We start from the raw sequence: 24043 nt of genomic DNA on the forward strand, positions 1-24043 counted from the left end.
GTCCCCTTCTCCTTGTGCCCTCCATCTTTCCCAACATCAGGTTCTTCTCCAGGGAGCCTTCTCTCCTCATGAGGTGGCCAAAGTCTTGGAGCCTCAGCTTCACGATCTGTCCTTCCAGTGAGCACTCAGGGCTGATTTCCTTCAGAATGGAGAGGTTTGATCTTCTTGCAGTCCATGGGACTCTCAAGAGTCTCTTCCAGCACCAGAATTCAAAAAGTATCAATTCATCGGCAATCAGCCTTCTTTATGGTCCAGCTCTCACTTCCATACATCACTACTGGGAAAACCATAGCTTTAACTATACGGACCTTTGTTGGGAAGGTGGTGCCTCTGCTTTTTAAGATGCTGTCTAGGTTTGTTGTTGCTTTTCTCCCAAGAAGCAGGCATCTAATACAAATATTAAATCCCTCTAAGATAGAGAACTCTTCACATCTCCCTAGTTGGCCACCTGTATCCACCACAGAGATTGGAGAATTGATTTCATCAACGCGTCCTGGAAAAGCACCAGGGGAAGACATGATCCCCCCCAATATTTCCCCCCTGGACATAAATTGGGGAGTCTCCCATTTTGGCAAAACGGTTCACATACATAAATATAACTGGAGACATCTCTCTAAGGTGGTTTGCCAGTAGAGTTGCGCCAATCTTCAAGAAAAGTGACCCCTCAGCCCCTCACAATTATAGACCTCTTAGCCTCCTGGACATGTAGCAGCCACTGAGAGCCTTGTGCCCCATGAATTCATCTCATCCTCTTTTAAAGCTATGAAAGTTGGTGAACATCACTGCATCCTGTGGCCAGGAGTTCCATAGTTTAACTCTTGTGCTGTTTGAAGGATGTTCTGTCCTCTGTCCTGAACTTTCCAACATTCAGCTTCCCTGGATGTTCATCTTGTCCCATGGTTCTCAATGTGCCTGACAGGGGGCAATTAGATTTTTAGGGGCATGGCAATTTGGAAGCTTGTTTAGATCGCGTTAAAGGCCTTTTGGCTTCCTCCACGTGAACAGAAGTTCACTTTCTGAATATGATATATGATATATATTTATTGTCATTGTCCCATGCAGAACAATGAAATTGAAAAACTACATAAAAACTACATAAAACTACCACAAATAATAAGAATTACCATATTTTCCCGTGTATAAGACTAGGTTTTCCCCCTAAAAAATAATGTCAAAAATTAGGGGGCGTCTTATACAGCCATACCTTGGGTTAAAGTCGCTTCAGGTTGAGCGTTTTCAGGTTACGCTCCGCGGCGACTCGGAACTAACGGAACGGGTTATCTCTGGGTTTCGCCACTTGCGCATGTGCAGATGCTCAAAATGACATCACGTGCATGTGCAGAAGCGGCGAATCGTGACCCGTGCACGCGCAGACGTGGGTTGCGTTCTGCTCTGGATGCGAACGGGGCTCCAGAATGGATCCCATTCGCATCCAGAGGTACCACTGTACATATTCCCCCCATTTTCTTAAATCTGACTCCTCCAAAATAGGGGGCGTCTTATACATGAGGGCGTCTTATAGGCGCAAAAATACGGTATATGTCACCGGGGGGGGGGTGGGATCAGGATTTTAGAGATGCTTAAGTGGAGCATGGCCAAAAAAAGGTTGCGAACCACTGATCTAGTCCAACCCCCAGCGCAGGTGTCTCCTGGGTGGAAAAGCCTGGCGTGCTCATAGCTTTGTCACTTAACCATCAGGCATAAGCTCCTCTGTGTAAATATTTTGGTTTGTTTTGTGGAGAGGGGATTTGTTGTCTTCTCATTTTCGGTTCCCCTGCTTTCGAAATGAGAGTATTAGTGTGCTAGCTCACATCCTGTGAGTGTGAACCAGATAAGCGTTTTTGCGCCGTTCGCGGTGATCGAAAACAGCCATCGCTTGGAAAGATGAACTTTCTTTGTAAATCGCCCTTGGCTTGCACCTCCGAGCAAGTTAGAAAGAGCCCCATTCTGTCCATTCCCCATCTAATCTGTCTTCGGGGGATGGAGAAGGAGATAAAATTTTCTGGAAACGAAAGAGCCTCGCCGACTGTCGGCCCCCCATGCCAAGGCAAACGGAGACGGGTAGCACCAAGAAGCCAAGATAAACTTTCCTTCTAACAAGGGAATTGAGCCGCCTTGGCCAAAAAGAGTTTCCCAGGCTAGAGGAGGGAGATGCTGGACGGGCAACGGAGTGGGGAGCCTTGGCAGCGGCGGTGGCCTCCTTGCCTAGATCAGCCTTCCCCAACCTGGTGCCCTCCACATGTTTTCCATCTCCACCAAGATGACCAATTGTCTGGAAGCCAAGCCTGATGAGGAACGGTTGAAGGAGCTGGGGATGTTTAGCCTGGGGGGGAAAAGGAGACTGAGAGGAGAAAGGAAAGCCTTCTTCAAATATCTCAAACATGGAAGGTAGAGCAAGCTTGTTTTCTGATGCTCCGGAGGGTAGGACTCGAACCCATGGCTTCAAGTTTCAAGAAAGGAGATTCTGACTAAACATCAGGAAGTACTTTCTGAAGATAAGAGGTTCTTCAGCAGTGGAACAGCCTCCCGCAAGCAGTGGTGGACTCTCCTTCCGTGGAGGTTTTTAAGCAGAGCTTGGATGGCCATCTGCCATGGATTCTTGAGCTGTGATTCTAGACTTGAAGGGGGTTGGACTAGATGACCGTTGACGTCCCTTCCAACTCTACAATTCTATGACAAACAACTGCAGGGTGCCAAGTTGTGAAAGGCATCCTAGATGTCCATCTCAAATTTTGAGAATATTCACTTTTTCATTTCCTGGGATTTTCAATATTTATTTATTCAAAAGTGATCCAATTCATTGTACTTAAGCGTACTTTTCAAGCACCCCAGTCTGTGCTAAGGACCCAACCCCTAGCAGGCTGCTTGCGCACTGGAATATGAAACAGATTGGTGGTCCCCAAACCTTCTGAGCCTGCGGCAAGCATTTGGGAAGCAGAGAATATCGTGGAGGTCAGTCATGATCTCAGAGGCCAGCTAAGAATCCTCGCCACCTCCAGAGGGTTGAGAGAGAGCCCTGAATTGGAAGCCCTGGAGAATTTCTGGCAGTCAGTGCAGACAATATGGAAATAGATGGCTGAGGTTCCTATAAAGACACCTGCTTCTTGGAAGAAAAGCGATGACAAAGCTAGACAGCATCTAAAAAGCAGAGACATCACCTTGCCAACAAAGGTCCGTATAGTTAAAGCTATGGTCTTCCCAGTAGTTATGTGAAGGAAATCTAGATGTGTGCAGTTTTGCATTTTAAACCCATGTAAATCAAAGCACTGCCATGACTGCGGGGATATAACGGAGCCTGCTTCTGAAGTCCAGATGCTGAACACATTTCTGCCATGTTTTTGTGGTGGAAACCATTGTGTCTTTTTAATGCCTGCCTCAAATATGAAATTGTTTTTATAATTAAAATAATGTTGCTTTTTGGAATGGCTGCAATGGTTTTCCTTGTTAAATCACTTTAAGGCATTCTATGGGAAGCAATTCATGAATGGAATATATAAGTTGAAGATCATGGAGGAGAACACTATCAATGTTCAGACAGCAATCACGAAATTAAAAGACGCCTGCCTCTCGGGAGAAAAGCAATGACAAACCTAGACAGCATCCTAAAAAGCAGAGACATCACCTTGCCGACAAAGGTCTGTATAGTTCAAGCCATGGTTTTCCCAGTAGTGATGTATGGAAGTGAGAACTGGACCATAAAGAAGGCTGATCGCCGAAGAATGGATGCTTTTGAATTATGGTGCTGGAGGAGACTCTTGAGAGTCCCATGGACTGCAAGAAGATCAGACCTCTCCATTCTGAAGGAAATCAGCCCTGAGTGCTCACTGGAAGGACAGATCCTGAAGCTGAGGCTCCAAGACTTTGGCCACCTCGTGAGAAGAGAAGACTCCCTGGAAAAGACCCTGATGTTGGGAAAGATGGAGGGCACAAGGAGAAGGGGACAGCAGAGGAGGAGATGGTGGGACAGTGTTCTCAAAGCTACCAACATGAGTCTGACCAAACTGCGGGAGGCAGTGGAAGACAGGAGGGCCTGGCGTGCTCTGGTCAAGGGGGTCACGAAGAGTCGGACACGACTAAATGACTAAACAACAACAACCAAGTGTTCATTTGTCAACAAGAAGCACTGACAAAGCTACCTCATCTTCATGACTTTTTCTGATCCCGTTTGAAAGACATCAGAGTTGGTGGCCTCGGTCCAGTATACCTGAAGGAGAGTCTCCACCCCCATCGTTCAGCCCGGACACTGAGGTCCAGCGCCGAGGGCCTTCTGGCGGTTCCCTCCTTGTGAGAAGTGAGTTACAGGGAACCAGACAGAGGGCCTTCCCGGTGGTAGCACCCGCCCTGTGGTACGCCCTCCCATCAGATGTCAAAGAGAACAACTACCAGACTTTTAGAAGACATCTGAAGGCAGCCCTCTTTAGGGAAGTTTTTAATGTGTGACATTTTAATGTATTTTTAATCTTTGTTGGAAGCCGCCCAGAGTGGCTGGGGAGACCCAGCCAGATGGGCGGGGTACAAATAATAAATTAAGAAGAAGAAGAAGAGTTTGGATTTGATATCCCACCTTTCACTCCCCTTCAGGAGTCTCAAAGCGGCTAACATTCTCCTTTCCCTTCCTCTCACACAACAAACACTCTGTGAGGTGAGTGGGGCTGAGAGACTTCAGAGAATTGGGACTAGCCCAAGGTCACCCAGCAGCTGCAGGTGGAGGAGCGGAGACGCGAACCCGGTTCACCAGATTACGAGACTACCGCTCTTAACCACTATAGCACACTGGCTCTCATTATTATTATTATTATTATTATTATTATTATTATTATTATTATTCCTGTTTAAGAGTCTAAGCCTTTTTCTAGAGGCTGGGCACAGCCTTTCCATTTAGGCAGGGATTTAAGAACGAGGACAGTAAAGGCTCCAGTCATTGGGAGCATTTTCGTCCGTTTCTGAAGGCTGCAGTATACATTCCCAAGTAAACATGCTCATGATTGTGCTAAAGGGCTGCATTCTATTGGTATTTTTCTTTTCTTTCAAAGCAAGTTTTGAATATGAGGAGCCTCTTGGATCTTCTAGTCCAACATCCTTGTACCCTCAAGCTGGATTTCAGTACAAGAGACAACTTTCTTCTTGGGTTTTCCAGCAACTGGGGTTCAGAAGCATCACTGCCTTCAATGTGGAGGCAGAGAAGAGCCATTGTGTGACTCTTCTCCATAAATTTGTCAAATCCTCTTTTCAAGGCTATCCTGTGGGGATGAGTTCCACAGGTCAACACCATTCAGCCTCTGTGGGATGTTCACAAGTTCTAACATTTTGTGAGCAGGATAATAATTGTTCTCTCTTCACTTCCCCCAGGCTCAGAATAATTTTATAAACTTCTTATCACGGCACCTCTTACTTGCCTTTTCTATAATTTTCTTGATAATTTGGGTGGCCCTTTCCTGAGCCTCTCCCAACTCTGCAGAATCCTACCTCGCAAGGTTGTTGTGAAGATAGAATGGGGAAGGGAAAGAGGACCATGCAGGAAGAAAAGTGTGATATAAACAACAGGAACAATTGGCGAAGGCTTCTGAAAAGGCACAAAGGGAGAGGGGATGACCCCCCTAAAATTCACCAACCCAAGGAGAAGTGATTTTTTCCCTCTTCCTAATAGTTTTTATTCCCGTATCTATGGGAAGATCTCACAGACAGACCCCAGACCAAGGCTGTTTCCCGTCCCGCTAAACTATTCCGACAAGCTGCTCGAGGATCAAAACGCCGCAATGCGGGAGGTTGGATGAGGAGGGGGCTTTGGGGGGCAAGGGGGGGCTAATGAGACTCAAATGGCGAGAGGCGCAGCGTGAAGGCAGCTCATACATGCCGGGCTCAAAGCCAACAGGAAACAGGAGCCAGGAATTTGGGCTGGGGGGCACAGGGGGGTGTGCTTTTTAGGCGAAAGGGGGGGGGGCAGGAAATGAAGGATCCCGCAATATCTGCGGCGCATATGCAAAAAAGCATGTAAACATTTGGTACGTAAAGGGTCGTGAGTAATAATGCTTCTTTGGATGAGAAAATTCGTCAAGGCTGATAATTCAGAGCAAAGATTTAAGCGAGGCGGCATTTTCAAAGAGGTTAACAGGGTCGGGTTCACTCTAGAATTTGTGGCCGTCCAACGAAGCTGAATTTTGGAAGGTTTGGGACAGATTAAAGGAAGGGCTTCTTCACACAGAGCAGAGTTAGACTGTGGAACTCATTCCCACTGGAGACAGAGGGTGAAAATCGGAGTAGATAAATTGATGGAGGACTATATGCAGCTTGCTGAACTGACTGGGAGACTCCGAGACCAGAGAGAAGAGATGGTGGAAGAAGATTGGAAGAAGTTTAAAGAACATTTGAAAAAAATATGTTAACATTTAAATCTTACAGTAGCTTTGGAAGTGGATATAGGCTGTAGGGTTAGAAGTAGAAGATAGTGTATTTTAAAACAGTATTATTTGTAATTGATAAAATGTGAAGATTTTTATGGTAAAAGTAAGCGTGATTTTAAAAAATGGTTAGATAGAAATTATGATATATGTAAACTGCTAAAGAGGAGGTAAAATGAAAATCAGATAGGGGGGACTTGGGGAAGCCCACCTAACAATGTTTAGAAAAAATAAGGATAAGACAAGAATTTGTTTGTATTGTTTGTTTTTCTGTTTGTGCTGTTTAGTTGTGTTATAAAATGGATAACTTTTTTGGGGGGGGGGGGAGATAAATTGATGGAGAAGACTCATGATGCCTACACCAGCCTTCCTCTGAACATAACCCAAATTGTCAACATGCTTTTTTTGTTGTCAAACTACCAACATGGGGTCTTCTCCTTTAATGGCATCTTAGTTATGACCTGGTGAGGGTGGTTACCTGTTTCTCCCTTAAAAAGTCAAAAGAACAGCCTTCCTTCTCACTTCCTCATCTTTGTACCGTCTGTGTTGTTTAAGGGTCAAATTAATTCCACGGAAGCTGACTTTGAACCCAGGACTCTTAATCTGAGATTCCTGCGGGTTGGACTAGATGACCTTGGGGTTTCCCTTCCAACTCTACAATTCTATGATTCTACCCAGACACCGTGGGGAAAGTGGCATCTCTCTTTCTGTGGACATTTTCTCCCTCTTTCTCTGTGGGAGATCATTCTGGCAAGGGGGAATCGAAGTGACTGGAGGGACTAGGGTGCGGGCCTCAAAAATCCAAATGTGACAATTAGCCTGAAAAGGTTCTGGGTAGCCCAGTTTAAAAGGATGTTGACAAGCTGGAAGGTGTGTAGAGGAGGGCAACCAAGAGGTTCAAGGGTCTAGAAACTAAGCCTTATGAGGAACGGTTGAAGGAGTTGGGTATATTTAACCTGGGAAAGGGGACGCGGGTGGCGCTGTGGGTTAAACCACAGAGCCTAGGACTTGAGCCTCTTGTTTGCCCACCTCCACACACTTTCCAGCTTGTCCACATCCTTTTAAACTGGGGTACTCAGAACCTTTACTGGCTCATTGTCACATTTGGATCAATCGCTCCAGTCACTTTGATCCCCCTTCCTGGAATGATCTCACACAGGGAAAGAGAGAGAGAGAGAGAGAGCGCAGAAAAGAAGATGCCACTTTCCCCACAGTGTCTAAATAGAATCATAGAATGGTAGAGTTGGAATGTACCCAAAGGTCATCCAATCCACCCCCCTTGCAATGTTCATTTTGTATTTTTAGACTGTGGCGCTGTGGTCTAAACCACAGAGCCTAGGGCTTGCCGATCAGAAGGTTGGCGGTTCAAATCCCCACAACGGGGTGAGCTCCCGTTGCTCGGTCCCTGCTCCTGCCAACCTAGCAGTTCGAAAGCACGTCAAAGTGCAAGTAGATAAATAGGTACCGCTCCGGCGGGAAGGTAAACGGCATTTCCGTGCGCTGCTCTGGTTCACTAGAAGAGACTTAGTCATGCTGGCCACATGATCCAGAAGCTGTACGCCGGCTCCCTCGGCCAGTAAAGCGAGATGAACGCCGCAACCCCAGAGTCGGTCATGACTAGACCTAATGGTCAGGGGTCCCTTTACCTTTACCTTTAGCCTGGGAAAGAGGAGACTGAGAGGAGATAGGAGAGTCACCTTCAAATAGCTTAAGGGCTGTCACGTGGAAGATGGAGCAAGCTTGTTTTCTCCTGCTCTGGAGGGTAATAATAATAATAATAATAATAATAATAATAATAATAATAAACTTTATTTATACCCTGTCCATCCGACTGGGTTTCCCCAGCCACTCTGGGTGGCTTCCAACAGAACACTAAACTACAATAACCTATTAAACATTAAAAGCTTCCCTAAACAGGCTGCCTTCAGAGGTCTTCTAAAAGTCTGGTAGTTGTTCTTCTCTTCAACATCTGCTGGGAGGGCTTTCCATAGGGCGGGTGCCACTACCGAGAAGGCCCTCTGCCTGGTTCCCTCTAACTTGGCTTCTCGCAGCGAGGGAACCACCAGAAGGCCCTCAGCGCTGGACCTCATGGGGGTGGAGACGCTCCTTCAGGTCTACTGGGCCTTTGAGACCATTTAGGGCTTTAAAGGTCAGCACCAACACTTTGATTTGTGCTCGAACCCATGGCTTGCAAGAAAGGAGATTCCAACTCAGTAGGACTCGAACCCATGGCTTGCAAGAAAGGAGATTCCGACTTAGTATCAGGAAGAACTTTCTAACAGTAAGAGCTGTTTGACAGTGGAACAGACTCCCTTAGGAGGTTGTAGACCTCCTTTCCTGGAGGTTTTTAAGCAGAGGTTGAATGGCCATCTGCCATGGATTCTTGAGCTGTGATTCCTGCTCCAGAGGGGGTTGGACTAGATGACCCTCAGGTTCCCTTTCCCGCTCCACACTTCTGAGATTCTAAGGTTGGCACGCACTGCTGTGCTGATTCCTCTGAATGCAGTTAAGGAAGACATTCGGACCCTTTGAAACAGCGCATCGTACCTGCAACTCCACGTGGCCCAGGCATGCCTCGTGGGCCAAGGTCTCCCTGGTCGCCCTTTAGCCCACGCTGCCCCATAGGTCCTCTTTCGCCAGGGAATCCTAGATTCAGAGAGAAAAGAAGGAAAAGTCAGGCCTGCAAGAGTCAGGATCCGGTGTGCTCCTCATGAAATTGCATGCTATTGTCGCAGGAACCCCCCCCCCAATCATTCAGTTTGTACAAACTCCACACACACACACACACACAACATACGCTACACTTCTGTTATAAATTGATAGAAAATCAACCATACATTGGATCTGCACCGTTCCACTTTTATTTACTCCACAAAGGAAGGACTACAAAATGGGGAAGGTTTGATACAGGCCAGCCATAATCCCTTGAGCATACCAGCACATACACAGGAGCCCTGCTCAGTTGCTATGCCAACCCTGATGGTCCTAGACAGAAGACCATCAAGGTCACAAAGAACTTGCATATGGGAGTGGATTCAACACGGACTGGAACAAAGGACAATGATCAGATCTTCCCTCTGGGGGCAGGAAACTGCCAGCTCCCTTTTGTCCTCTGGAAATGACTCATGGGGAGGGGGAGAGGAGGAACCAGCCAGGTGACAAGATACTCAGGTTACTTCCACAACTCCTCCCTCAACCTCTCCTTTTTGTGATGTAGTTGTGATGTAGTCTTAGGGGTGTAGTTTGGGGGATTAGTAACTAATAAAAGTTGGGGTCTTCTTTTGTTCTGGACTTCCATTTTGCCTCATCTTGTTGCGGGTGGGAGTCCTGTCACGACAGTATCCAATAAAGCACCCCCACGCGATTGGGGGAATCCCCGGCCACGTAACCTCCTGGCCAGCCAATCAGCTGGCTCTGGGGGCGTGGCCTGCCCTATTTAAGTCAGGACGCGGCAGGGGATCTCCCTCTTTTCCCACCCACCAGCTGTTCCTGCTTTTCCCACCCTCCAGCCCTATAAGGTTTTCGTTCCTTGAACTTGCTATGGACCTTGGTTGGTCGCCGTTGAGGGGACTGGTAGGAATTTTTCCACTTGGCAAATTGGCACCAGCCACTTGGGTTTTGCCCACCTCGTAGCACATTGTCACAACTTTCTGAGTATTGGCGGTTAGGCATTGGTACTGTTCTGTAGATGGAAGAGGGGAGGTAGCGCCATCACCTGCCCCACATATTGAAGGGTAGTCCGATAAAGGATTCCGGGGGGTGTGGCCCTGTCCGAAGCCTGGGGAGGTGAGGGCCTAAGGCATGCCCCCTATTGGTGACCCCAGGGGAGTTCCTAGTTGATGTGCATCAGCAGGACTCCCCCTACTGGTGGTTAACCCTTCCCGGACTTCAAGTCAGATATAGTCAGTTAGGACCAATGCCTAAGCCAATACCGCTCATCACCTGTGACCAATAAAGTTGTGGCCTTATTTAGCCCATTAACCTCAATAATTGTGTCATGAGTCTTTATTTCCACTGGGGGGGGGCAGGAACTCGCCATGCAACCATGAGTCTGTGAGAAACATTTTTGCTCCAGGGAAGCTTTTAATGTTTAATAGGTTGTTGTATTTTAGTGTTCTGTTGGAAGCCACCCAGAATGGCTGGGGAAACCCAGCCAGATGGGTGGGGTATAAATAATAAATTGTTGTTGTTGTTGTTGTTATTATTATTATTATTGCATTCATTGCATTTCTTCATTGCATTTATATCCTGCCTTTTTCCTCACGGAGCTCAAGGTGCCTTGCATCTCTCCCCCCTTCATTTAATCCTCACAACAACCCTCTGAGGTAGGTTAGCCTGAGAGGCAAAACCTGTCCCAAGGTCGCCCTCTAAGCTTCACGGCTGAGCGGCGAGATTCGAGCCCTGGTCTCTCCCAGGCCCAACTACCACTATGCCACACTGCCTCACCCACTAACTGCAGCCTGCCATCCCATTTGCCAAGATCCTGGGGGGTGGCAGGCATATGTTTTCAATGAGGCGGCCCTGCGGCAGCTTTGAGACCTTTTCCTCGCTCGGTAACAGCTCATTTAGAGCCCGGCCAGGAATCTGGATAGTTTAGAGTCTCCTTTCCAACTTTACGTTAACACAACATTACAGGACTCGGTGCCCAGAGGTACGATCGATGTCGGCTTTCTCTAAATTGCGAGGGGATGACAGTTTCTTGGAGAGGCTTGGAGATGTCAGTGAGATAAGATGCTAAGGCCAATCAGCTCTTAATCTCCTGAGCGTGGGAAGGATCCTTTCCTTAGGGCAGATCACTTCTGACAGGAGCAAGGCCTGCTAAGATGCACAACGATCTATTAATCTATTAAGAGGTGAGATGAGACATTCATTCCCTGAGAGGCAGTTGCCAGGAGCCGGATCCTGGCACAGATTTTAATCTCGTCTGGAATCCTGCTTGGAATGCCTAGTGGCTTTTGCTGGGGAGAAGCTGGTGGAAGCACAGGAGCAGTTGACCTCTTTTCTCTTAGGATCCCTCATAGCCGGATCCAGCTACAGGGCTCTGTGAGGAAGGAAGGGAGCTTTGTTGTTTAGTCGTTTAGTCGTGTCCTCCTATTCGTGACCCCACGAATTCTGGTGCTGGAAGAGGCTCTGGAGAGTCCCGTGGACTGTAAGAAGATCCAACCTCTCCATTCTGAAGGAAATCAGCCCTGAGTGCTCACTGGAAGGACAGATCCTGAAGCTGAGGCTCCAAGACTTTGGCCACCTCGTGACAAGAGAAGACTCCCTGGAAAAGACCCTGATGTTGCAAAAGATGGAGGACACAAGGAGAAGGGGACGACAGAGGACGAGATGGTGGGACAGTGTTTTTGAAGCTACCAGTGTGAGTTTGACCAAACTGCGGGAGGCAGTGGAAGACAGGAGGGCCTGGCGTGCTCTGGTCCAGGAGGTAACGAAGAGGCGGACACGACTAAACGACTAAACAACAACAATCTATCCAGCAAACAAGAACAAACCAGAATTAAAACAGGGAGACGAGGTTGGTTGAGCTTGTTCTTCTTTCCCCAGATACTTGGACCTTGGGCTGCCTCTCAGCATTTTGGGGGATTCCTTCCTGATGTTGAGGCCCCTTAGCAGACTGTGGATGGATTTTACCATGGATAGATAGTGCTGGATTTATCAGTAACTGAGCTGGTATTGGCCTTGGAGAAATTTGCTTTAAATGGGCCGATGAGCTGCACCTTCCTTAGGATACAGTGAATATGCATAGAATCATAGAATCATAGAATCATAGAGTTGGAAGAGACCACAAGGGACATCGAGTCCAACCCCCTGCCAAGCAGGAAACACCATCAGAGCACTCCTGACATATGGTTGTCAAGCCTCTGCTTAAAGACCTCCAAAGAAGGAGACTCCACCACACTCCTTGGCAGCAAATTCCACTGTCGAACAGCTCTTACTGTCATGAAGTTCTTCCTAACGTTTAGGTGGAATCTTCTTTCTTGTAGTTTGGATCCATTGCTCCGTGTCCGCTTCTCTGGAGCAGCAGAAAACAACCTTTCTCCCTCCTCTATGTGACATCCTTTTATATATTTGAGCATGGCTATCATATCACCCCTTAACCTCCTCTTCTCCAGGCTAAACATGCCCAGCTCCCTTAGCCGTTCCTCATAAGGCATCGTTTCCAGGCCTTTGACCATTTTGGTTGCCCTCCTCTGGACACGTTCCAGTTTGTCAGTGTCCTTCTTGAACTGTGGTGCCCTGAACTGGACACAGTACTCCAGGTGAGGTCTGACCAGAGCAGAATACAGTGGCACTATTACTTCCCTTGATCTAGATGCTATACTCCTATTGATGCAGCCAATATGCAGTTGGGCTTGGGCCAATGGAAGCCATAAGGACCGCTTTTTTCTCTGCATTATAGTCACCCAGCAGTCATATTGCCTCATGTCGACCTCATTACACCTAAACTGGTCTTGGGTGGCCATTGTCAAAACCCAAAAGGCTCCAAATGCCTCTCATTTTAAAGATTTGGTCTGCAGCCCAGCAGGCACCGTCCGAATCTCAACAGCCAAGCTGACTATACTAACGGGAATTAAACGGAATAGCCACAAAAATAACAATAATAAAAATCTTAGGAGCAAGCACTAGGAAATGTAACGTTAAAAAACTTAAAAGCGGTCCTACAAACGATAAATCCTAGTCTGCAAAATTCAACAAACCCCAAAGCCCACACACAGATAATTAAATCAGTTAAATTAAATCAAAGCCAGGCTCTGCTCTGCTCATCCGTGGTAGGAAATACATTCAGACAAGGAAAGTCTGAATGGCAACAGGGAAGATTCCAGACAAATTTCAAAAGGATCACAGGAAGATGCTTCAAATTGAGCTCGGCCATCGACCTGTTTTCCCCAGGACTGTCCATTCCGGGGCCTGGCAGAAGAGATCCAGGGTTTGGGGCAGGGGTCTTTCCCAGCCCTCAGTTTGAATCTTGCCTCTGCTTCCTTTTGTCCACCCCCCCAACCCCAACCCCTCTTTAGCGGTCTCTCGTTCAGAGCAAACAATTTGGGTTTTCTAAAAAAAAAAAAAATTATAATTTTTTCAAAATACAGTCATACCTCGGGTTAAAGTCGCTTTGGGTTAAATATTTTCAGGTTGCGTCCCGTGGCGACCCAGAAGTAACGAAATGAGTTACTTCTGGGTTTCGCCACTTGCGCATGCACATTCAGAATGATGTCACACGCATGCGCTGAAATGATGAATCGCGACCCACGCATGCGCAGACGCAGATTGCGTTCTGCTCATGATGCAAACGGGACTCCGCAATGGATCCCGTTCGCATGCAGAGGTACCACTGTACAAGCATGACAGATAGAAAGAAAGAAAGAAAGAAAGAAAGAAAGGAAGGAAGGAAGGTAGGAAAGAAGGTAGGAAGGAAAGAAAGAAGGAAGGAAAGAAGGAAAGAAGGAAAGAAAGAAGGAAAGAAAGAAGGGAAGAAGGAAAGAAGGAAAGAAAGAAGGAAAGAAAGAAGGAAAGAAGGAAAGAAGGAAAGAAGGAAAGAAAGAAAGAAAGAAAGAAAGAAAGAATTTGGGTTTCCCACAGATTGGTGTTTGTTCTGTTTTATCGCTAAAGAGTCATATTTTCTAGGCATGGCTTAAGCAGAAATTTTGGGCGAGGCCCTAGTCAAACCAATAGCTCAGTTAGTTAGAGTGCAATGCTGAATGCGCCAAGGTTGCAGGTTCGATCCCTGTATGGAACAGCTGCAAATTTCTGCATTACAGGGGGGTTGGATTCAGCCTTTCTCAACCTGTGGGTCCCCAGATGTTGCTGGCCTACAACTCCCATCACCCCTAGCTACCAAGGCCAGAACTCAGGGATGATGGGAGTTGTAGTCCAACAACAACTGGGGACCCACAGGTTGAGAACCACTGGATTAGATGGTCTTCAGGCTAGCTTCCAACTCTAGAATTCTGCGAGAGCGTAAGTTGAGGAAGACCCACTGGGAAATGCAGGATAAGCTTTGCAAGAGCTCAGGGGCACCCCAGCCCAACCCCAACTTTAAGATAGGACCTCACACAGGGCAGGGCCCAAGATATAAACCCAGCAAACAGCCACAGCAAGGCATCCTCTCCTGTTCCACCCCCTCCCAGGCAACGGGGAGCCCTCAGGAAATCTAAATCCAGCCCAGGCCATTTCTCCCATAACTCCTCTGTGCCAGAAATCCCAGGCAATTACAGGTGGTTAATGGTGGCACTCTGTCCTCCAGCCAAGAGTTTTCAGAGAGCACGTAACATAAGCTTCCACTTAGCTAGAAAATCGTGTTTTCCTTCAGGGCTTTAATTGAATTTCCCTTCTACAAACAGCGGTTTTGGTGGAGGAGGTGGGGTGTGTGTGGAGTTTCTTGAAACTTCAAGCGGCTCACTCCAAACCCAGATCGGAAGACCCTGAAAAATACCGGCGCGAGCGAGCGACCACGCACCCCCTTTTCCATCTGCCAAGGTTTTCTTCCAGAGAGGGAGCCCCCCAGAGAGATAGCTGCCCCAACACAAGTCTTTTAAGCCGAGAGGAGAGATCTGCCTCTCCACCGCTAAGGCTAACCCTTTGCTTCCTGCCTGGGAGCCATCTGGTTAGTGGTTAGCGACGCAGTGCCAGGGTAAACTCAAGACCTTCCGCAAGCAAAGGGAGAAGGCAGCGAAGAAGAAAGCGTTCTTGTTTGTTTGAATGGAACCACGGAGGGCGACTGGCCTGAGATCAGATGGAAAGGATAAGAGCCGTTAAGGCGAAACTGAAGCCTGCATTAAGAGCAGGAGAGTGTAAAGGCAGTGCTGCAGGATCAGGCCAGTGGTGGTCCATCTAATCTAGGATCCTGCACTCCCAGCGGCTGACCAGAAACCCGCAAGCCGGATTTTGCAGCCAACAGATGCTGAGACTCTCCTGCAGGGCCGTTTCGGAGACTTAACGGCTGGTGTTTGTTCCAATGTGCTGGCTGATGGGTTCTGTAGCCCCAAGCATCTGGATGGCACCAAGTTGGGAAAGGCTGACCTAGACCATAATAATTTATAATAATAATAATTTATTATTTATACCCAGCCCATCTGGCTGGGTTTCCCCAGCCACTATGGGCGGCTTCCAACAGAACACTAAAATACAATAACCTATTAAACATTAAAAGCTTCCCTGAACAGGGCTGCCTTCAGATGTCTCCTAAAAGTTTGGTTGTTATTTTTCTTTTTGACATCTGATGGGAGGGCGTTCCACAGGGCGGGTGCCACCACCGAGAAGGCCCTCTGCCTAGTTCCCTGTAACTTGGATTCTCGCAGCGAGGGAACCGCCAGAAGGCCCTCGGCGCTGGACCTCAGTGTCCGGGCAGAACGATGAGGGTGGAGACGCTCCTTCAGGTATACAGAACTGAGGCCGATTAGGGCTTTAAAGGTCAGCACCAACACTTTGAATTGTGCTCAGAAATGTACTGGGAGACCAATGCTACCAACGTCCTTCCAAAGTTTCAGGCGGAATCACCTTGCCCGTCAACTCCTACCTGAGATCTTTTGAACAAGGACATTGAAAGCCTGCAGGATCAGGTCTGTGGCCTGTCTAGTGTTCCTACAGTGGCCAATCAAATGTCTATGGGAAACCTGCAAGCAGGATACGTGCTCAAGAGCCTCAAGGGGTTTCCAGCCACTGGTATCCAGTGGAGGCAGAGCAGAGCCATCCTGGCTAGTTGTCATCGATAGTCCTCTCCTCTAGGAAGTCCAAAGAAAATGCCTGGAATTGGGACATGTAGTATACACAGAGCTGTGGCAAACAGAGCACCTCATATTTACGGGACCGCCTCTCCTGGTCTGCCCCACAGAGGACCTTAAGGTCCATGAATAACCATATTTTAGAGGTCCGGGGCCCTAAGGAAGTCAGACTATCCTCCACCAGGGCCAGGGCCTTCTCAGTGATGGCTCCTACCTGGTGGATTGCTCTGTCCCATGAGACCAGGGCCCTGCAGGATTTAACCTCCTTCTGCAGGGCCTGTAAGACAGAGCTATTCCGCCTGGCTTTCAATTTTAACTTAGTCTGATCTTTTATTCCCCTCCCCTTTTTATGAAGATTACCTGCTCTGGGACCCCACAGCTAATTCTCCCCTGGTCTCCTCGCTGGCCCAAATAGGACTATCTAAGCCAGCTAGCCCTGGTGACCATCTAATGTTATTATTTCATAGAATCATAGAATCATAGAGTTGGAAGAGACCACAAGGGTCATCGAGTCCAACCCCCTGCCAATTTATTATTATTAGGAGAGTCAGAAGGAGCACAATCTGCCCTTGAGCTCTGTTCTCCTGTCCCTTCAGAGTACCAACTCAGGATGCACACTGACGGGTCACATGATGCCTTACCTTGCAGGCCAGGTAAACCAGGAGGACCGGGCTCTCCTTCCATCCCTTCGTTGCCTTGATCCCCTTTCGGTCCAGGTGGCCCTAAATTGGAGAGACAGAAGGCCGATGAGCCCTGGTTTCATTCCAAAACCACCAAGGTTGCACTGAAGGAGCATGCAGTGGGTGTACCCGTGTCCACAGCAGTCGAGGTGTGCACTTGGGCAGCTATTCCCACATGAGGTTCCACGACTGCGCCTCATTGGTGTATCTGATGGTTGACCTATGCGAAGCAGCGAGGTTTGGGTCAGGATTCCTGCGTCACAATGGGTTGGACCCCACCCATTGCCACTGTTCTATGGTTCTGTGAAGCCCCGAACTGACACTTTCCTCAACAATCTCAGCCACTGGTGTGAGGGCTTGGCCCAAGCGTCTAGTGGCCGGTAGCTGCTATGGGTCTTGATCTCTGCCCAGTTTTTGACCTGGACTCTCTCCTGCCCCTGCAACTGCCCCCAGGTCCAAGAACCGAACCACGAATGGAGAAGCCATGCAGTTTGGGCCTCCCAAAGGCTTGGAAACAGGAACTTCCAATCTAGCACAGACAAGTTTAATATGATCACATACAGTGCTACCTCAGATTACATACTGTCAGAGCTGGCTCCGGGTCCCAGCTCACCAAGGACCAACGCTAGCCGGTAGTACAGTATCAAAGTCTTTATTGCAGAATAGTCTCCATTTCCAAGTCTCAGCGTCCCAGCTCTACGTCTGGACTTTAGACCGGCGAAGCTCTGTCTGAGTCCCCACCCCCTGTGCACCAGTTTAAGACTCTAATCTTACTCCACCTCTTCCTTCTCTCTCTCTTCCTCTGGGTCTTACTACCCCCCGGGGTCTCTTCTCTCCTGGACTCTTCTGACGCAGACGTTGACCCGTCTGACTCCTCCCCCTCTCTTCGGCGGGCTTTAGGACCTGGCTCCCTACCCGGGCTGCCCACCTTGCTGCCCTCCTGTACATTTGAACTTGGCGCGCGCGCGCGTTTAACTTTCCTGATGACCGTTTCCTCGCTCCCTGACGAGGGTGTGGTCACTCCTCCCTCACGTTCTCCCTCTGCCTGCGCACTCCCTGATCCCGATGCCTTGGACTCCTCCCCCCTACTGCCCTCTGGGGGGGACGCTGGTCCGGATTTCCAGCTGCTACTCTCTGAGTCCCCTCTGGCCCCTTCTTCCCGAGGTGTCCCCCTGGGCACTCCCCTTGCCTGACCATGGGGGCCCCTTTCTGTGAATCCTCCGAGTCACTGGAGAGACTCAGAGACCTCGGACTACTGTCGTCGCTGACATTTCCTTCAGACTCCTCCCCCTCGCTCTCCGTTTCCTCCCTCTCCTGTGACTCTTCTCCTGAACCCCTGACACATACGCTTCAGGTTACAGACTCCGCTAACCCAGAAATAGTACCTCGGGTTAAGAACTTTGCTTCAAGATGAGAACAGAAATCGTGCAGCAGCGGCAGCAGCAGGAGGCCCCATTAGCTAAAGTGGTGCTTCAGGTTAAGAACTGTTTCAGGTTAATAACGGACCTCTGGAACGAATTAAGTTCTTAACCCGAAGTACCACTGTACCGCAATTCACCACATAATCGTCACATTTCTTATGCCTGTTTTTATTTCCAAAAAAATGGGGTGCGATGATTATGCGGTGGCGACGATCATGCGGTGAATTATGGTATCATATACATGTGTACATAAACACACGCTCATTTTCAGAAACGTCTTGTTCCAGGGACCAGTTTGCCCACAAGATCGCCTTGTCCCATAAGTGCCAGCTCATTCACTTCAATGGATGGAATTGGCCCGTTTACAGGGGGCACATGCCCACCCCTCATCTGTAAGACTCAATCATTTACCGTAGCAGCAGCAGCAGCAGCAGCAGCAGGAAGAAGAAGAAGAAGAGGAAGAAGAAGAAGAAGAAGAAGAAGAAGAAGAAGAAGAAGAAGAAGAAGAAGAAGAGAAGAAGAAGAAGAAGAAGGAGAAGAAGAAGAAGAGGAGGAAAGCCACTCTGGGCGGCTTCCAAAAAAATATTAAAAATACAATAAAACATCAGGCATTAAAAACTTCCCTAAACAGGGCTGCCTTCATATGTCTTCTAAAAGTCAGATAGTTGTTTATTTCCTTGACATCTGATGGGAGAGCGTTCCACAGGGTGGGAGCCACCACTGAGAAGGCCCTCTGCCTGGTCCCCTGTAACCTCACTTCTCACAGGGAGGGAACCACCAGAAGGCCCTCGGAACTGGACCTCAGTGTCTGGGCAAAACGATGGGTGTGGAGATGCTCCTTCAGGGATACAGGGCCGGTATACACCTTTGAACTATTGATAGTGCCCTTCATCATAAGATCTCAGGGCGATTCACAGATGGATGGATCCAGGGTGTCCCAAGCGGAAAAGGCTTCCCATTCACAGAACCGCAAGCCATTCCCTCTTTGCACAAGCTTCTGGGTGATGCTGGGTCCAATTCCCCCATCCGTCCCCACAACGAACCCCGAAATGCAAGCGAGAGGCCTTCCCATTTAGTGCACTGACTCCATCTGCTAAAGTAAATCTCCAGCAACCCTTTGTGGTGAAGCCAATCCCGATATTAGAAATCCAGAGGTTTGGGCACAACATCCAAAAGGAAAGCTCCTGGATCGACGGAGCACATGAGTTTCCACCAGATGGGAAAATGTAGCGTCAATGGCTCCCATCCCACATCACTTAGGCTGCCTGGGATGGCAGATTTTGCGGCTCGAGTTTATGGGACAGGTCCAAATACCAGCAGTGAAAATCTCTACTAAGCCTTTGCCTGAAGTGACACCTCAGACCACCCCTCTCTTTCTTCCTGATCACTTTTTTTGGGATGGCGCACAATGCATATTACCTACGAGGTCTCCTTATCCTCAGGGACGCAGGTGGCGCTGTGGGTAAAACCTCAGCGCCTAGGACTTGCCGATCACATGGTCGGCGGTTCGAATCCCCGCGGCAGGGTGCGCTCCCGTTGTTCGGTCCCAGCGCCTGCCAACCTAGCAGTTCGAAAGCACCCCCGGGTGCAAGTAGATAAATAGGGACCGCTTACTAGCGGGAAGGTAAACGGCGTTCCGTGTGCTGCGCTGGCTCGCCAGATGCAGCTTGTCACGCTGGCCACGTGACCAGGAAGTGTCTGCGGACAGCGCTGGCTCCCGGCCTCTAGAGTGAGATGAGCGCACAACCCTAGAGTCTGTCAAGACTGGCTCGTACGGGCAGGGGTACCTTTACCTTTACCCTCCTTATCCTCATATATAAAGGAAGTTGGTGGTGATGTGGTCTAAACCACTGAGCCTCTTGGGCTTGCCACTCAGAAGGCTGGCGGTTCGAATCCCTGCAATGGAGTGAGCTCCCATTGCTCTGTCCCAGCTCCTGTCAACCTAGCAGCTCAGAAGCACACCAGTGCAAGTAGATAAATAGGTACCGCTGCAGCGGGAAGGTAACTGGTGTTTCCGTGCACTCTGGTTTCTGTCACAGTGTCCTGTTGCACCAGAAGCGGTTTAGTCCTGCTGGCCACGTGACCTGGAAAACTTTCTGCAGACAAATGCCGGCTCCCTTGGCCTGAAAGTGAGATGAGCGCCGCAACCCTATACAGTGCTACCTCCGGTTGCGGACGGGATCCGTTCCGGAGCTCCGGTCGGATCCCAAGGTTTCTGCAACCAGAGGTGCCTGTTCTGTGCACACACGTGGCATGATAGAGCACTTCCGTGCATGTGCGTGGTGTGATAGAGCACTACTGCGCATGCACGTGCGGCGAAACACGGAAATATACTTCCGGGCTTGCCGCATGCATATCCCGACGGATACGTAACAAGAAGGGTTGCGCTCTTTTCATGTACTGAATTTCATTCTGTTAGTTTTGGCCTCATACTACAATCTGTTAAAGTCATCTGGAATCCTGATTCTAGCTCCTGAGTTACTAGCTGCCCCTCCCAATCTATTACCATCATTTACATATTATCATCATTTGTTAAATTTGTATGCCATCCTTCATCCATAGGATGGTTTGCAGCATAAAAATACAAGATGAAAATATAAAGTGTTAATTTATTTGGGGGGTTTTAAGCATGTGGAGGAAAAGGGACGAGAAAGGGCTGATTTTGGTTCGCTGTTTAATTTGGCCGTGCCTCTTCCTGCACCTGCAGCTAGTTAAGCATGTGAGAACGAGTCAGCAAGCATGTGAGAATGACTCAGCACAACATACAGTATAAATGCTGATGTGTTTGAGGCAAGCTTCAGAGCACTGTCTACATGCTGTAAAGAGACTGCATCTAGAATCATAGAATCATAGAGTTGGAAGAGACCACAAGGGCCATCGAGTCCAACCCCCTGCCAAGCAGGAAACACCATCAGAGCACTCCTGACATATGGTTGTCAAGCCTCTGCTTAAAGACCTCCAAAGAAGGAGACTCCACCACACTCCTTGGCAGCAAATTCCACTGTCGAACAGCTCTTACTGTCACGAAGTTCTTCCTAATGTTTAGGTGGAATCTTCTTTCTTGTAACTTTCTTGTAACTTCAGCTGGTCGCTCAAGCCCTCCACCCGGGACGCCAGCTGCGTCAGCAACTTAATCTACAACTTTATGTATCTGAAACTGCATTATACTGTCAGTAAATCGCTGACTCATCCTAGAACGGTTTGGTGTTGCTGTGTTCTTTTGGCACACTCTGCTGGCATTGGGATGGTCACTCTGCGCATGCCCCGGCATAAAACACATCATAGAAGCAAAACAAACCAATAACCTCCCCCACCCTCTATTTTGTCCCCTGCAAATTTGTCGAGCATCCCCCTGTCTGCTCATTCCCAGTGAGAACGGCTGGCCTTTCCCGCTCCACCCCTACCTCGTATGACCGAGATGTCCCTCAGGGCGATGGAGTGCTCCCAGTCCTTGAGTCGCAGGTCCTCGGTCACGTTGTTGAGGATGGCCAACTCGTGCTTGAGCTGCTGCTCCATGGCGATGTGGACGCGGCGCATCTGACGGGCGTCCTCGCTGGCGTTGCTGATCAGGACCTGCAGGTCCTGGATGCGAGTGTGGTGGATGCCCACATCGTAGGACAGGGTCCGGTTCATGCTGCCCACCTCCCCGCCCACCATGGTCAGCTGGTCGCTCAAGCCCTCCACCCGGGACGCCAGCTGCGTCAGCAAGCCCTCGTGGTGCCTCAGGAGTAGACGGCTGCTGTTCCCCTCCACGGAGACCTTGTAGATCTCCATCTGGGCCAAGTCGCTCTGCTGGTTCAAAGCCTCCCGTAGGCCGGAGACCGCCCGGTCCGTCTGATCCGCTTGGGACCGCAGGCTCCCGAGGGCCCCTTCCAGCTTCTGAAGGGAGCTGGTCATCAGCAGGAGAGAGTCGGAGTGGTTCTGGAGAAGGTCCTGCAGGCGCCAGATGTGGTCCAGGAAGTCCCCTTTGAATGGTTGCTGAAGAACCTTCAGCTGGAGCTCCCGGAAGCTTTCGTTTAACCGGTTGACGTTCCCCGTTAGCGCCTTCAGGTCTTCTGGAGAGCTCTGAGGCCTGGAAACTGGGAAGAGAAGAAGGAGGCATCTCAAGGCACAGAGGAACCATAGATCCCTCAGTACATGTCTCCCTGTACATGGGGCAGTGGCTGAGTCTCCAAGACTTTGGCCACCTCATGAGAAGAGAAGACTCCCCGGAAAAGACCCTGGTGTTGGGAAAGATGGAGGGCACAAGGAGAAGGGGATGACAGAGGATGAGGTTGTCAGGGAACTGCCATCGGAGCGGGAGGCGGAGAGGGGGCTCCAGGATGATGATGGAGAGGGTCCCAGTAGGGGGAGAGGTAGCCCATCCACTGAGGAAGGAAATCAGTGTAACACCAGTGGAGAAGGGGGGGGAGATGGAGGAATCAGAGAGGTGGCTCCAGGACTCTTCGCAGGAGACCAGCGGAGAGGGCACGAGTACTCCGTTGCCCACACCCACTTTGCGCAGAAAACTTCCGCGCAGGCAAAGGGGGAGGAGACTGGGCGTCAAACAGCTTCTATGCTGGAAGAGGTTTAAGAAACGCCCACTGACGGATTCTGCCAGCGACTGAGGCAGCCACGGAACTTGAGGCTGTCCAGACAGAAAGGGTTCAACCAGGCAACCTAGCCAGGAGTAATGGCAATTTACGCACGAGCAACCCCTAGAACCATTACAGAGGTGGTTGGACAGTGTTCTGGAAGCTACCAGCATGAGTTTGACCAAACTGGGGGTGGCAGTGGAAGACAGGAGGGCCTGGCGTGCTCTGGTCCATGGGGCCACGAAGAGTCGGACACGACTAAACAACAACGAGTTTTTAGAGGAGGAAAACATGAAAAAAAAAAATTCTGAATCAAATGTTGTACTGAACTATTTAAAGCAGCAAAGCAGGCAGCTCCTGTCCACTTTGCTGCTTTAAAGTGAGCCACGGAGGAGGGACGGATGAGAGCTATGGTTCCCCTTCCTTCCCTCCTCCGTGGCTCGCTTTAAAGCAGCAAAGCGGACAGGAGCCGCTTACAAGTCCCTCCTCCGTGCAGCATTCGCTTCATAAGACGCACAGACACTTCCCCTTTAGGAGGAAAAAAGTGTGTCTTATGGAGAGAAAAATACGGTAAACGTGGGAAGATTCAGGACTGATAAAAGAAAATCCTTCTTCCTGCAGCACCTAGGTAAACTATGGAACTCCCTGCCACAGGAAGCAGTACTGAGCACCAACTTGGATGGATTTAAAAGAGGATGAGACAAATTCATGGAGGACAAGGCTATTCGTGGCTATGAGTGGCACGAATTGTCATTTATTTCATTTCTTTTAGTGTCTGCTATTTATTTATGCAAAAATCCATATCCCGCCCCCCTGGTATCTCCATGCCTGTCGGGAATGGCTAACCACAATGAAAACCCACTATAAAATTGATTTTTATGGTAGTTTTCATTGTTTTCGCATTGCATTGTTGAAGTACCTCTTGCAGAGTTCTAAACATTCATCGGTTTAGAAATGGTTTCAGCTAAAATAAAACCGTTTACGAGGCATGCACAGAGAAATTTGGAAAGCACGCCTATGAATTCATCTCAGGCCTAACTTTCTAGCAGAGTTTGGGGACGACCTCTTTGCTTCCCAAGTTCTGACTCTCTGGGGGTGTGAAGGAAAGATCACAGAAGGCTGGAAGCTCCTTGGGGTTTTTGTTGCCCAGCTGTTTCAAAATGTCCAGGTCCTTGAAGAAGGCCAAAAGGACCAGGTTGCACTGTCTATCCTGCCTGCCTCCTCCTTTTAATTGCTTAATAATCGGGT

At 49.0% G+C, this 24043-nt stretch overlaps 1 protein-coding gene across 1 annotated transcript in view; it reads right to left on the reverse strand.

Annotated features, from left to right (window-relative positions):
- SCARA5 (scavenger receptor class A member 5) overlaps positions 1-24043 on the reverse strand; it is a 106048-nt gene that overhangs the window by 23639 nt on the left and 58366 nt on the right. The window contains exons 4-6 of the mRNA XM_083432684.1: positions 21626-22300; positions 16762-16842; positions 8946-9044 (exon numbers count right to left, since the gene is read on the reverse strand). Of these exons, the coding sequence (XP_083288810.1) occupies positions 8946-9044; positions 16762-16842; positions 21626-22300 (855 nt within the window). The remainder of the gene's footprint in view (positions 1-8945; positions 9045-16761; positions 16843-21625; positions 22301-24043) is intronic.

Source organism: Podarcis tiliguerta, assembly GCF_965153285.1.
Source record: "Podarcis tiliguerta genome assembly, chromosome: 3".
In the NCBI taxonomy this organism is placed as follows: Eukaryota; Metazoa; Chordata; class Lepidosauria; order Squamata; family Lacertidae; genus Podarcis; species Podarcis tiliguerta.